The following is an 11,092-nucleotide window of genomic DNA, read 5'->3' as shown; positions in this document are numbered from 1 at the left end:
AGACCAAAAATTATAAAAAGTTGAATCAGACACCAGTAAACAGAATTTAGACAAAAGCAGAATCAGATACCAGTTTAATTTAATTGTGTTTATGTAGATTAGCAGAGATTTTGTTTTTGGGCTAAAGCTGTTCGGTCATGTGTTTCGAGTGTGTTCAGTATAGAGAAACCTGATTCACTCTCTTCTCTCTGCACTGTTTGGCCATTCTAGCTATTTCCCTCGACAGGAAGCCAGGAAGCACCCCTCTTCCTGCCCCATTACGCACACAGACATACACACTCGCATTAACACACACACATATGCTCACATACACACAAAATGTGTCCTGTTACCTTGGAGATACCTTCCATGTGCTATCAATAGCCTGTCATAAACACATATGAATATCATGTATATTTTATGCTCCAGCCAGTGAATTCACATTATCCTTTTGTTTATTTTATTGCAGAAAAAAATGGTAAAGATTTCAACACTGTAGACCGTAAATAATCCTTACTTTCATCTAAATTTACATTTGTTCGTACTTGATAATTTCATTGCCATTATGATAAGGCATTTTGTTGTCTGTTGGCAATAACTGAAGTGAAGTGGAAAGGAACATGGGCTGGGTTCCAATCCGTCATGCACTCGATTGAGACACTGAATTATTCACTGTTCTAGGATGTAACCTGCTCTAGGACAGCTGCTAGCTGCCACAACCATATCAGAATGGGTCAGTGAGTTCCCAAATGTTAAGTCTACAACCACATGAAGCTCTTTGAGTAAAAAATGGCACATGATGTTCATATACCTCCATGTTCTGTTCATGTTCATTAACCGTGAAGTTCAAGGTCTTTTGTTGTTCTTCTTTTCTTTTAAATGTAGCTGCCATGCACTTATTTTCCCTTTACAGTGAACCTATGGACACTTTTAGACACTTAAGACACAGTTTTAATGCATTAGAAACATTTGTCATCTTTTCTCAGAGCTAACTTCACTTTTCTGAGCCTGTTTTTCAATGACTTTTAATCAGTTGGTGTCAAAGTGGTTTTTACTGAATGTATGAAATCAGTTCTCCTCAAGTTCACATAGGTGTCATATACATTACATTATTACATTACATGCTTCATTCTGAATAGGGTGCATATTAATTTACAATGTGATATGTTGCTTCTAATGCACAGAATGCATACTTTTAACTGTAGCATAAGTGCCCAAATACTTATTGGTGCAACTACTGTATGCCAGGGTAAGATCAGCAAGATTGGAGTTGCTGATATGTTTTCAGAACGCTGCCTCTTTATGGTTCCAAGAACCGATGTATGTTTCTCCATGAAGTTCTTGTCAGTTATTGTGTTTCTCATCTCTCTCCCTCATTGTTTTCATCACCTATCATATTGTTGACTCATATCTTCCTTTTTTGTCCATCTCTCACTGTCTACATCTCTCTCTCTCTCTCTCTCTCTCTCTCTCATCTCCTGTTCTCTTCCTCCCTTCTGTCCATCTTGTTAGGCTTAGCTCAGGGAATCATATAGAACAGTTCCTGAGGGGGAGAAAATGAGAGATTGGGTTTCAGCCCGAATACCACACATACACAAAATATCTCCAGCAAAACCATGTACCCCCCACCCTAACCCCTCCGCCCAGCCTCCTTCCTTCTACCATTCATATCCAATCACCCCTCCTCCTTCTCCCCGTCCCATCTCCCTCCCTCTCTCCCTCACTGTTTCCCACCCTCCATCTCTATCTCACTCTCTCACACATACACACACACACACAGGCTCTGGGAGTGAGTGGATGATCGCACGAGCAGGAACCGCTGACCGTACACAGATAGAGAGAGAAAAAGAGAGACAGAGAGTCCGAGAGAGACAATCCAACATTTTCAGCTCATACTGAGAGAAGACAAACTACATAGCCGCTGCTGAGCTCTTTCCACACGGTTATGTGGAAGTACTTCTGAAAAGCAAAGCTCCTCTCCGTTACTTTGCCCCGGGGACATTTTTGTTTCTTATTCAAATTAATTGGGATATTCCATGTGACATGTTGCCCTCGTTTCCACAAGAATCATGTTTTTTTCTGAGTGTTTTTTGAACATGCAGTGCTCTAGCTGTTCCCTGATAAAGGCTGTTGCTGTTCTTCAGAGGGAATGACTGAGCGCTGAGGAACCAGGATTGCTTGCACGTGTGGGACAGTTGTGAAGAAGCATTGGGAGGCAGAAGAGAGAAAACTGCTCAAGAAAACATAAAGGAAAGAAAGAAAACAAGAAACAAACAAACATAAAATACTGTTTTGGCGCAAAATGGATCTCCCTCCTTTTAGGGGTAAGCACTTGTTTATTTAAATCTCTTTTAGTCTTAGTCTTAGTCTTAATCGGTTTTAGTCTATTTTTTCACTTTTTTTTTTTTTTTTTTTTTTGCTCAAATGGTTTTCTCTTGAGAGTCTCTAGATCTAGTTCTAGATGTTCTCTGAATGAAATATAATCTAGTTGACATATAATGGGAGTAGAATATCATCCAAGTGAGAGATGATCTCTGTGTGTAGTGTAGTGCCCTAAACACAAGTCCCACTCTGACCCAGCCAGTGCACAGGGCTTCGGGCAAAAAGACATGGAATTGATTGTCCTCAAGGTCGGAGATGTCAATACTAGCCAGTTTGTGCTGGCAGAGGCTGATGGAGAGGTTGGAAGTTGAGTGGGAAAGGACATGGGACAGCGCTGCATACAGCGGTCTACCGCGAAGTTTCTGTGCGTTTGGAACTGGTTTTGTGATAAAGTTCTCAAAGTAGAGGCCGGCAAAAATAATGTGAATTTTATGAACGGCATAGGTTTACAACAACAGTGGTCCTAATGTATTAAAATGTCACAAATTTCCTCAATTTGTCAGTTAATTTAGTTTGTTATAATAGTTGAATTTATTAGCATTAATCTTTAATGCATTTTACATTCACACCACAGTTTAGTCATTTTTGTGTTTCACTGTGTTTGTGAATCTATCTTTATTTTATATATTCTTCCTTTCTCTAAGTAACCCTCCCCCCTTCCTCTTCTCAGTCTCTTTCTGTTTCTCTCTCACCCAAACTTGCTGGTCTGCAGTGTCTATTTCAGTCCTTCCTGGGGGTCGGATTCGGCACATCCGGAATCTCATACAGTTTATTGTCATTCAATCCCACTGTGTTCCCAGAGGGGCCAGTGGGGTAGATCCCAGGGTCCTGGTGCCTGACAACTCAAGTCCAGCTGCAGTTAAGTCTGGCCTCTAGGAGCGTATATATGCCCTCTGTGAAGCCCTCGGCCCCCTGCGACTACCAGCTAATCAACCCTCAGTCAGCAATTGCCAATCTGCCACTCTATCTGAGTCAGAGAGAGAGAGAGCAGAAATGGAAAATGGATATCTCTAATGACAGTTAGCCTGCAGGAAGTCAGACTGGCCTGATGGCTGGCTGCAGAACTGCTGGATGCTTATCAGCAGCAGGAGGGGTCAATGAAAGGAGACTGGAGGCTTTAAAATAGCACCACAGCATGATGTCATTGGCCAACATCCCATCAGCCCCCAAACAAACGGATGGCATCAGCACCTCATTCACCTGATGGCCACACCCACTGATAGATCACAGGCTGAAAAATCTTCAAGCTCTTCTAGTGTTGTCCAACGACCCTTTATGGGACAAATGTTTTGCCTGTTCTCTCCTCCCTGTTTAGAGGTTTAAAGTTTCTCCCAGTCAGTGGTGTGAGGTGACTGTTATGAATAATATGCTCTTCTCATCCTCTTCCTGCCCTGGATTGGATTACCCTGGCCAAGGATGTGTGCAAGGTAACGGGCGCAAGGAGCCCCAGGGCAGAGCCGCGAGGTACAGCTCACTCAGCACTGATACTCCCAAAGCGCAGGGGCCTGTCTTCAGGTTACCCCTCATGGCAGGCAGGACTGAGTAAACACGGCCCTCTCTCCCCCCTTTTTCTCTCTCTGGCACTCCAGATGCAGCTGTCTCTCACTTTCTCTGAGCTGTATGCATGGTTCTGGGACTTAATGTGTCTTAACCTGGGACAGGTGTTGTCTTGGAATATGTTGTCTTCTTGTACACTCAAAGTCTCCCTTTTACTCCCTTTTTATATCAGATGTCTCTTGCATGTCTATTCCCTCTACTATAGTGGTTTAAATGTGATACAAAGTTGGATCAGCGCTCTTGTGACCCGAAAGAAAAAAAGAAATACAGACAGCCATTAGTGGTGAATGGTTATTGGATTTGCTTTACTTCATCCAATGTAAGATACAGTATGCTATCAAGTTTGGAGAGTCAGATACAGCGGATCCTTTTTTAAATGATAAAACCATCCAGCAAAAAATAGAGGATGGAGTCTTCAGATGTGGGACCGGAAAAAAAAACTATGCTTTGGATGAATGCAGGATTGCAGAAACAGATCCCAAACTCTGCCTTCAGGATAGCTGTTCTAAACGGATCAATTTCATAGTGAATGCTGAAGTAGTGTAGTTTAACCTTCCTCTTTCCTTCAGTCCCTATCATCACCCCATAAAAATAAATTGTTCTCTAAATCAGGTTCAGTTAGGTGCTTGCTCATTTAATGCTTTTAAAAGGTGATGCTAAGAGCTTACAAATGAGAAGACTTCATCTGAACAACACAATCAATATCCCAGTGTACACTGTCACAATGCAAGCAGATTTGAATCAACATGTCCAAAGTCTGAATGTTCCCTAAACAACAGCCAGTAGCACTTTGGAAGGCACTTAAGTAGCAGTTATTTGTTTAAGAGAAAACAATTGTGCAAGCTCCACTGTAGAGACGTGATAGACCAGTACACAGCTCCAGTACAGCCTCGCCCTGGTTCTCGGTCACGTGCACCTAAAGATAAATATTGCACTCGAAATCGATAGGTAAATTGCACATTGCTCTTTGTTTTGAGTTGGCAGGGTGATCTGCTGGGCTTCCTGATGTCCTAACACTAGCACCTTGCCTGCTATGCAGCTGGAGTTTGACTTATCGATCCTCTGGCACCCTTGCTGCTGCTTTTGGGTGGGGTGGAAGATTGTGTTTGGGGCTGTTGTATAGCAGCTTCTGCTCTGGTCTTCTGCTTCGCAGCTTATTTTACAAATGTGCCATGTTCATTGAGAATGTGACCGTGGAGGTGGTTGGAGAACGCTAGTGGGAGGCAGTTTTTGGTTAATGGATGGTGGTTTTCCAAATGGTCTGGCTCAGGGGAAGTAACTTGCAGAATAAAAGGGTATTTCATTAATGATAACTTGGGAGGAACTTTTGTGGAAGGAGTTATTGGTGAGCGGGCAGTTCACAATAAAGTGGCAAAAAAAAATTGTACTATTTCTCAAAGCCCAGGAAATTCAGCGTTTTGAGGTGTAATTTGGGTCTGTTTTTACACAAGAGCACTGCAAGTCAGTGGAAAGTTCCAAATAAACTCCAGTGTAGCCGCGAGTGATAAATGCTCCCAAGTGCTGACACACTTGAGGAAAACCACATGGAGAGGACATGTGCAAATGCTCAAACAAATATGCAACCAAAAGTGCCTGACATGACACCAGATGAGCTAACCCAAAAACTTCCTCTCTGGCTTGCCTGCAGATGCGGAGACTAAAAAATCCAATGTTGTTTTCAAAGTCAGGCCCCAAATAATGAGCTCATGGAAATGAATAGCAGACCCCTTTCAACAATTAGATGGACTGATAGGGACCGACTACAGCTCTCTGCTGGGTTTGATGTAATTACTCTCCAGGACTTCTCTTTCCTCACTCTGTGTAATTTGCAAATGCATTTTGTGCTTCGACCTGGTCCTCCTTATCTTGAGTTTCTGGCTGGGCAGAGGGGGAGGATGCTATCTTACCTTTTTTTTTGCGGAGAGCATTCAGGGGCTCTTGCCAGGAATTCAGCGACTGTGCCCCGGATGCTTGGGGGACTGGGAGCAGACACTACTTCTTCTAACCACTGCTGTTGTGTATGGATTTCCGTTGCTTGTTATGTCACAGGCGGCTCTCTTTTCTTGTCCAGTCTCTTCATAGGCTGCATTTATTCTTATCACACATTGACTTTTGAAACTTTTGGGTCTAAATTTACACAAGACGGGCAGTTCACAATAAAGTGGCAAAAAAAAATTGTACTATTTCTCAAAGCCCAGGAAATTCAGCGTTTTGAGGTGTAATTTGGGTCTGTTTTTACACAAGAGCACTGCAAGTCAGTGGAAAGTTCCAAATAAACTCCAGTGTAGCCGCGAGTGTTAAATGCTCCCAAGTGCTGACACACTTGAGGAAAACCCACATGGAGAGGACATGTGCAAATGCTCAAACAAATATGCAACCAAAAGTGCCTGACATGACACAGATGAGCTAACCCAAAACTTCCTCTCTGGCTTGCCTGCAGATGCGAGACTAAAAATCCAATGTTGTTTTCAAAGTCAGGCCCCAAATAATGAGCTCATGGAAATGAATAGCAGACCCCTTTCAACAATTAGATGGACTGATAGGACCTGACTACAGCTCTCTGCTGGGTTTGATGTAATTACTCTCCAGGACTTCTCTTTCCTCCTCTGTGTAATTTGCAAATGCATTTTGTGCTTCCGACCTGGGCCTCCTTATCTTGAGTTTCTGGCTGGGCAGAGGGGGAGGATGCTATCTTACCTTTTTTTTGCGAGAGCATTCAGGGCTCTTGCCAGGAATTCAGCTGACTGTGCCCCGGATGCTTGGGGGACTGGGAGCAGACACTACTTCTAACCACTGCTGTTGTGTATGGATTTCCGTTGCTTGTTATGTCACAGGCGGCTCTCTTTTCTTGTCCAGTCTCTTCATAGGCTGCATTTATTCTTATCACACATTGACTTTTGAAACTGTCTGAGAGTCTGACAAACATCAAAAAGTGGTCTTCTCCACATCTCGATGGAAGAAAGCAAAACCCTTCATTATCTAATCCAGTGCAATCCAAGGTCTTGTTTGGCTATGACATCCAATAATGCAAGCAGCATGTTTCTCAATTCCAGGATGCTGTTTTTTTTCATGCACATTCCAATAGCCATGTTGTTCCTGTTTATGGAGGATAAGGCTTAACAAAAGAAGGGCTGCAGGGAGGGGCTACAGCAAATTCCTCCAAGCTGCTGAGGAAGAGATACCTCAGGACACTGACACTAAGTCTTTTGGGTTCCCCAGTTTCTCACAACTCATTGCTGTCAAATTCTTTGCTCTGGTTCCGTTCCCTTGTGTCAACAGCTGTGTTCTCCAGATGCTAAATTACAGTGTGATGTCAATGGCATTATCTCTCCATCCTCTGTGTCTAATAATAACCGTGATTTTTAGCCATGGACCATCTGAAAGGAGTAAAAGGAGGACTCGTATGAACATTTGCTTTTTTTTGCACCTACACATTATGCAGACTGAATTTAAACTTAAACCATTCCATTTGATCTGAATCTAACAATGATGCCTTTGTTTTATTCTTTTCCCACTACAGGTTTATCCGATGTACCGTGATATCGGTCAGCCTTGCAGCTCAGCCCCTACCCTGGTGGCCCTAAAAGAATGGATCCAGTACCACCTTTTCGGATGGACCCTGAAAACCTGGATCTTCAGCAGGTCCCTGTATTGTCCATTGACCAGATCCGTGCTATAAGGGCTAATAATGACTATGTGGAACGCCCTGTGGCGCTGGAGCCTGCCTCTCAGGTTGCCTTCTATCCAAATGATGAACGGCATCCTCAGATGTCTCGCAGCCAAAGTCAGCATCAACATTCCCACTTGGCCCACTTAAGTCGCTCCAGTACCGTGAGCTCCATGTCCCGTGGCAGTGCTGCTTCGGACCAGAGACTTCTTGCAGGATTAACGTCCTCCCATTCTGGTCTAGCTGTGGTGAGGTCCCAGCCCAAAGGTGACTTGAAACCTGACTCGCTGGGCAAAGGACTGACTGACAATGAGGACTTGGGCCTGCATCTCTTCATCTGTGAACGTTGTGGCCACTGCAAGTGCCAGGAGTGCTGTGCCCCCCGTAATTTGCCCTCCTGTTGGACCTGTGGTCAGCGCTGCTTGTGTTCTGCAGAAAACGTCTTGGAGTATGGCACCTGCCTGTGCTGTGTGAAGGGTTTGTTCTACCACTGCTCAGCAGATAAGGAGGACAACTGTGCCGACCGACCGTGCTCCTGCGCCCCAGCTCATGCCTGCTCCCGCTGGAGTGCTATGGCCTTCCTGGCACTCTGCCTGCCTTGCCTGTGCTGCTACCCTCCTGCCAAGCTGTGCCTCACTCTGTGCCAGCGTGGCTATGATCGCGCCACCCGTCCTGGCTGCAGATGCAGCAACACCAACACTGTGTGCCGCAAGATCTCTGCCACCAACCCTGTGCCCTTTCGTAAAACCCTGGAAAAGCCTGTATGACAGCTTGAATGAGCTTCTTGCAATCCTCCCTCGAGGAGACACCTCTGATGCTGAAGCAGCCGGGGAATTCTGCTAAATTACCTGACCTACTCTAAACCAATCAGGCCTCCTTGCATCATGTCCATCATCATGTATCCTACTTCCCTCTTTTTTAAGTAAATCGGTGTCTATTTATTTATTTATTAGACTTCCAGGATAGAGTTGGGTAATGTGAACCATATGTAACACACAGGGAGTATGCTATCAGAATTAATGCAGAGGCTGTACTGGGTAAAAGGATCACCTAGACATGGGAAGCTGTCAACAGAAAGTCAGCGCGGAGTGTGTCTTTTTCGGCCTTACTGAATGAAAAAAAAAACTGTAAGCAAGCTAGCTTACTCTAGACTCTACATGGATACATGGCGCTGGTTAGGGAGAAAAGCCCAACCAAAAAAACAAAAAAAAAAGATCAGACTATGTAAGTCAATTCTGTTTGACACTAAAATGGGACCATAAAAAAATCAGAATATTAAGCTCACCTAAGAGGGATGTGTTTCAACAGAGGCGGTAAAGAGAGACATTGTGCGCATGAGTGTGTGGTAAGGAAGAAGAAGGAAAAATGTGTGTGTATGTGCATGTGTGTTTGTGTGTGCAGTCTCAGGCCGGCATCTGCTGTCAGCAGAAGCCTCTCCTTTTATTTTTAGAGGAGCTACTCTGAAAGATAAAGTGTCTGGTCAGGTTTCCAGCCCAGGGCAGCCTGACGCCAACCTCTCCCAAGCACTCTTATATCCTCAACTCTCTTTTCCACTGCTGCCCATAGTGCTTTCCAACTGCTCAACAACAGCGATAGGATCCTTCACGGTTTCTACATTCAACCACATTGTGGGACCAAACATCAAAAGGGACTGTCTGTCCAACTTTGACAGTGCTCTCAGGATGAGATACAAGCCATTACTTTGAGAGCTCTTGGACAAATTGACCAGACAACCTGTAGGACCATGCTTTAGGTTAACATTAGATCCGATCAGTATCAGCAAAATGAAGCCATTGTGGTTCCCCAGTTATGCCATACATGGGACATTAGCATCTCTAAGTCCTTTCCTGAGGCTCTCTGGTTGCCGCTGAATGATTCACAGGAAATGAGGTTAATGGACACTATTGTGTCATCTGACAGGAAGAAGGGATTGTTTTGAGACAAGGGCTTAGTCACCTGGCCAGAACGAGGTAGAATACAACACTTGGGAACAAGGAGAAACAGATGCACTGACATCCAGAACTGGGAAGCAAGTTGAATGAAATCTGTTTCAAGTGTGTGTTCTTCCCCAATAATATGCACATCTATGTGAGTTCCTTTGCTATATTTTTGTATGTACATAGAATTCTTATTGTATTTGTATTTTTATTCCATTTGTTTTAATCTGGTTATTATTACCATTTTTTCTATTACTGTTGGACATTAACCTTGTCATATACCTGGCTAATTCTTAAGACTAACCATAAGACTGATTTTGTATTGTGGAGGAGAGGGCCCTTGTGCATGGCACAGTGTTCCACCGCAGTACTGTAAATTACCCTACAAAATCTTAATAACTGGGCTGCTTTTGGTTGCATGTATCCATTATCATAAATTGCTATGGAAATAATTAGCTCAAAACTGATTTAAATGTGGTGTTTCAGACAAGACCTAAACAGCCTGAAATATACTTTTCAGCAATTACATACGAATAAAATGTCTGACATTAACAACTTAAGTCATTACTGGTTTAGGTTACACACAAGCTTGAAGAGCCAATCATATTTTTTTCTACCAATACAATATTTATTGGCATGAGAGCAGAAAACATGCATTACTATCAGAAGCAAGCTTTCACGGGGTGAAATAGTAAGAAGATACCTCTCCTCCACAGTCACATCCCAAAAGAATGGCTTCTCTAAGAAGGGTCCATGATGTGGGGTTTCAGTGTGTAGGTACATACAATTTACAAGAATGCCTAACTGGTGCTGTCCACAGTCTCTGAGTTAACCACTAAAAGTTCACCATGTTGTATTAGTAAGTATTGCTTTGGTACAATTGGCATCTTGTAAGTTGTAAAAGAATTAAAGAAGAATATATAAACATATATATAAATCTATACAAATGAATATATTATATTATATTATATATATATATATATATATATATATATATATATATATATATATATATATATATATATATATATATATATATATAAATTTTACACCTTTTTGTTGCTGATATTATCATAAAGCCACAGATATTTATTTAAATGGTTGCAAGGATAGCTATGTATTTATTTCGGGTGAATGATGAAAAGAAATTAAATGAAAAGATCCATGTGATGATTTCAGTTTTTTCAGAGTGGACTGGTGGGTGTGGCCATAAGGCCATGGATAATAAATAAAACATTTTGAAATATTCTGTGTACAAGACTTGTTTTTGCATCTCTATAAATGGTTTGACAATGTGTCAATTAAAATTTTAAGATGTTTAGGGAAGGTAAAATCCATTTTTAGCTTTACTGAACTATGCAGGACTTTTAAAGTGCCCAGGATATAACCACAGCTGCATTGCTTCTGTAGTTTTGTGGTATGTACCACTAGTGCAAACACACTGCTATTCTGCAGATGCCTGAAGGTGTTGTTAAAGGAATACTCCACCCCAAAATGAAAATTTTGTCATTAATCACTTACCCCCATGTCGTTCCAAACCCGTAAAAACTTTACTCGTCTTCGGAAGACA

General features: G+C 42.6%; 1 protein-coding gene across 1 annotated transcript; it reads left to right on the top strand.

Moving 5' to 3' along the window:
• The first annotated feature begins 1,727 nt into the window (after positions 1-1,727).
• LOC109045388 (protein sprouty homolog 2-like) lies at positions 1,728-10,768 on the top strand. Its single transcript, XM_042747723.1, has 2 exons — positions 1,728-2,303; positions 7,439-10,768. The coding sequence occupies exon 2, from the start codon at positions 7,507-7,509 to the stop codon at positions 8,350-8,352; it is 846 nt and encodes a 281-aa protein (XP_042603657.1). The 5' UTR covers positions 1,728-2,303; positions 7,439-7,506; the 3' UTR covers positions 8,353-10,768.
• The last annotated feature ends 324 nt before the right edge of the window (positions 10,769-11,092 follow it).

Source organism: Cyprinus carpio, chromosome B21 (assembly GCF_018340385.1).
Source record: "Cyprinus carpio isolate SPL01 chromosome B21, ASM1834038v1, whole genome shotgun sequence".
In the NCBI taxonomy this organism is placed as follows: domain Eukaryota; kingdom Metazoa; phylum Chordata; class Actinopteri; order Cypriniformes; family Cyprinidae; genus Cyprinus; species Cyprinus carpio.
This window is presented reverse-complemented; position numbering and strand designations above follow the sequence as displayed.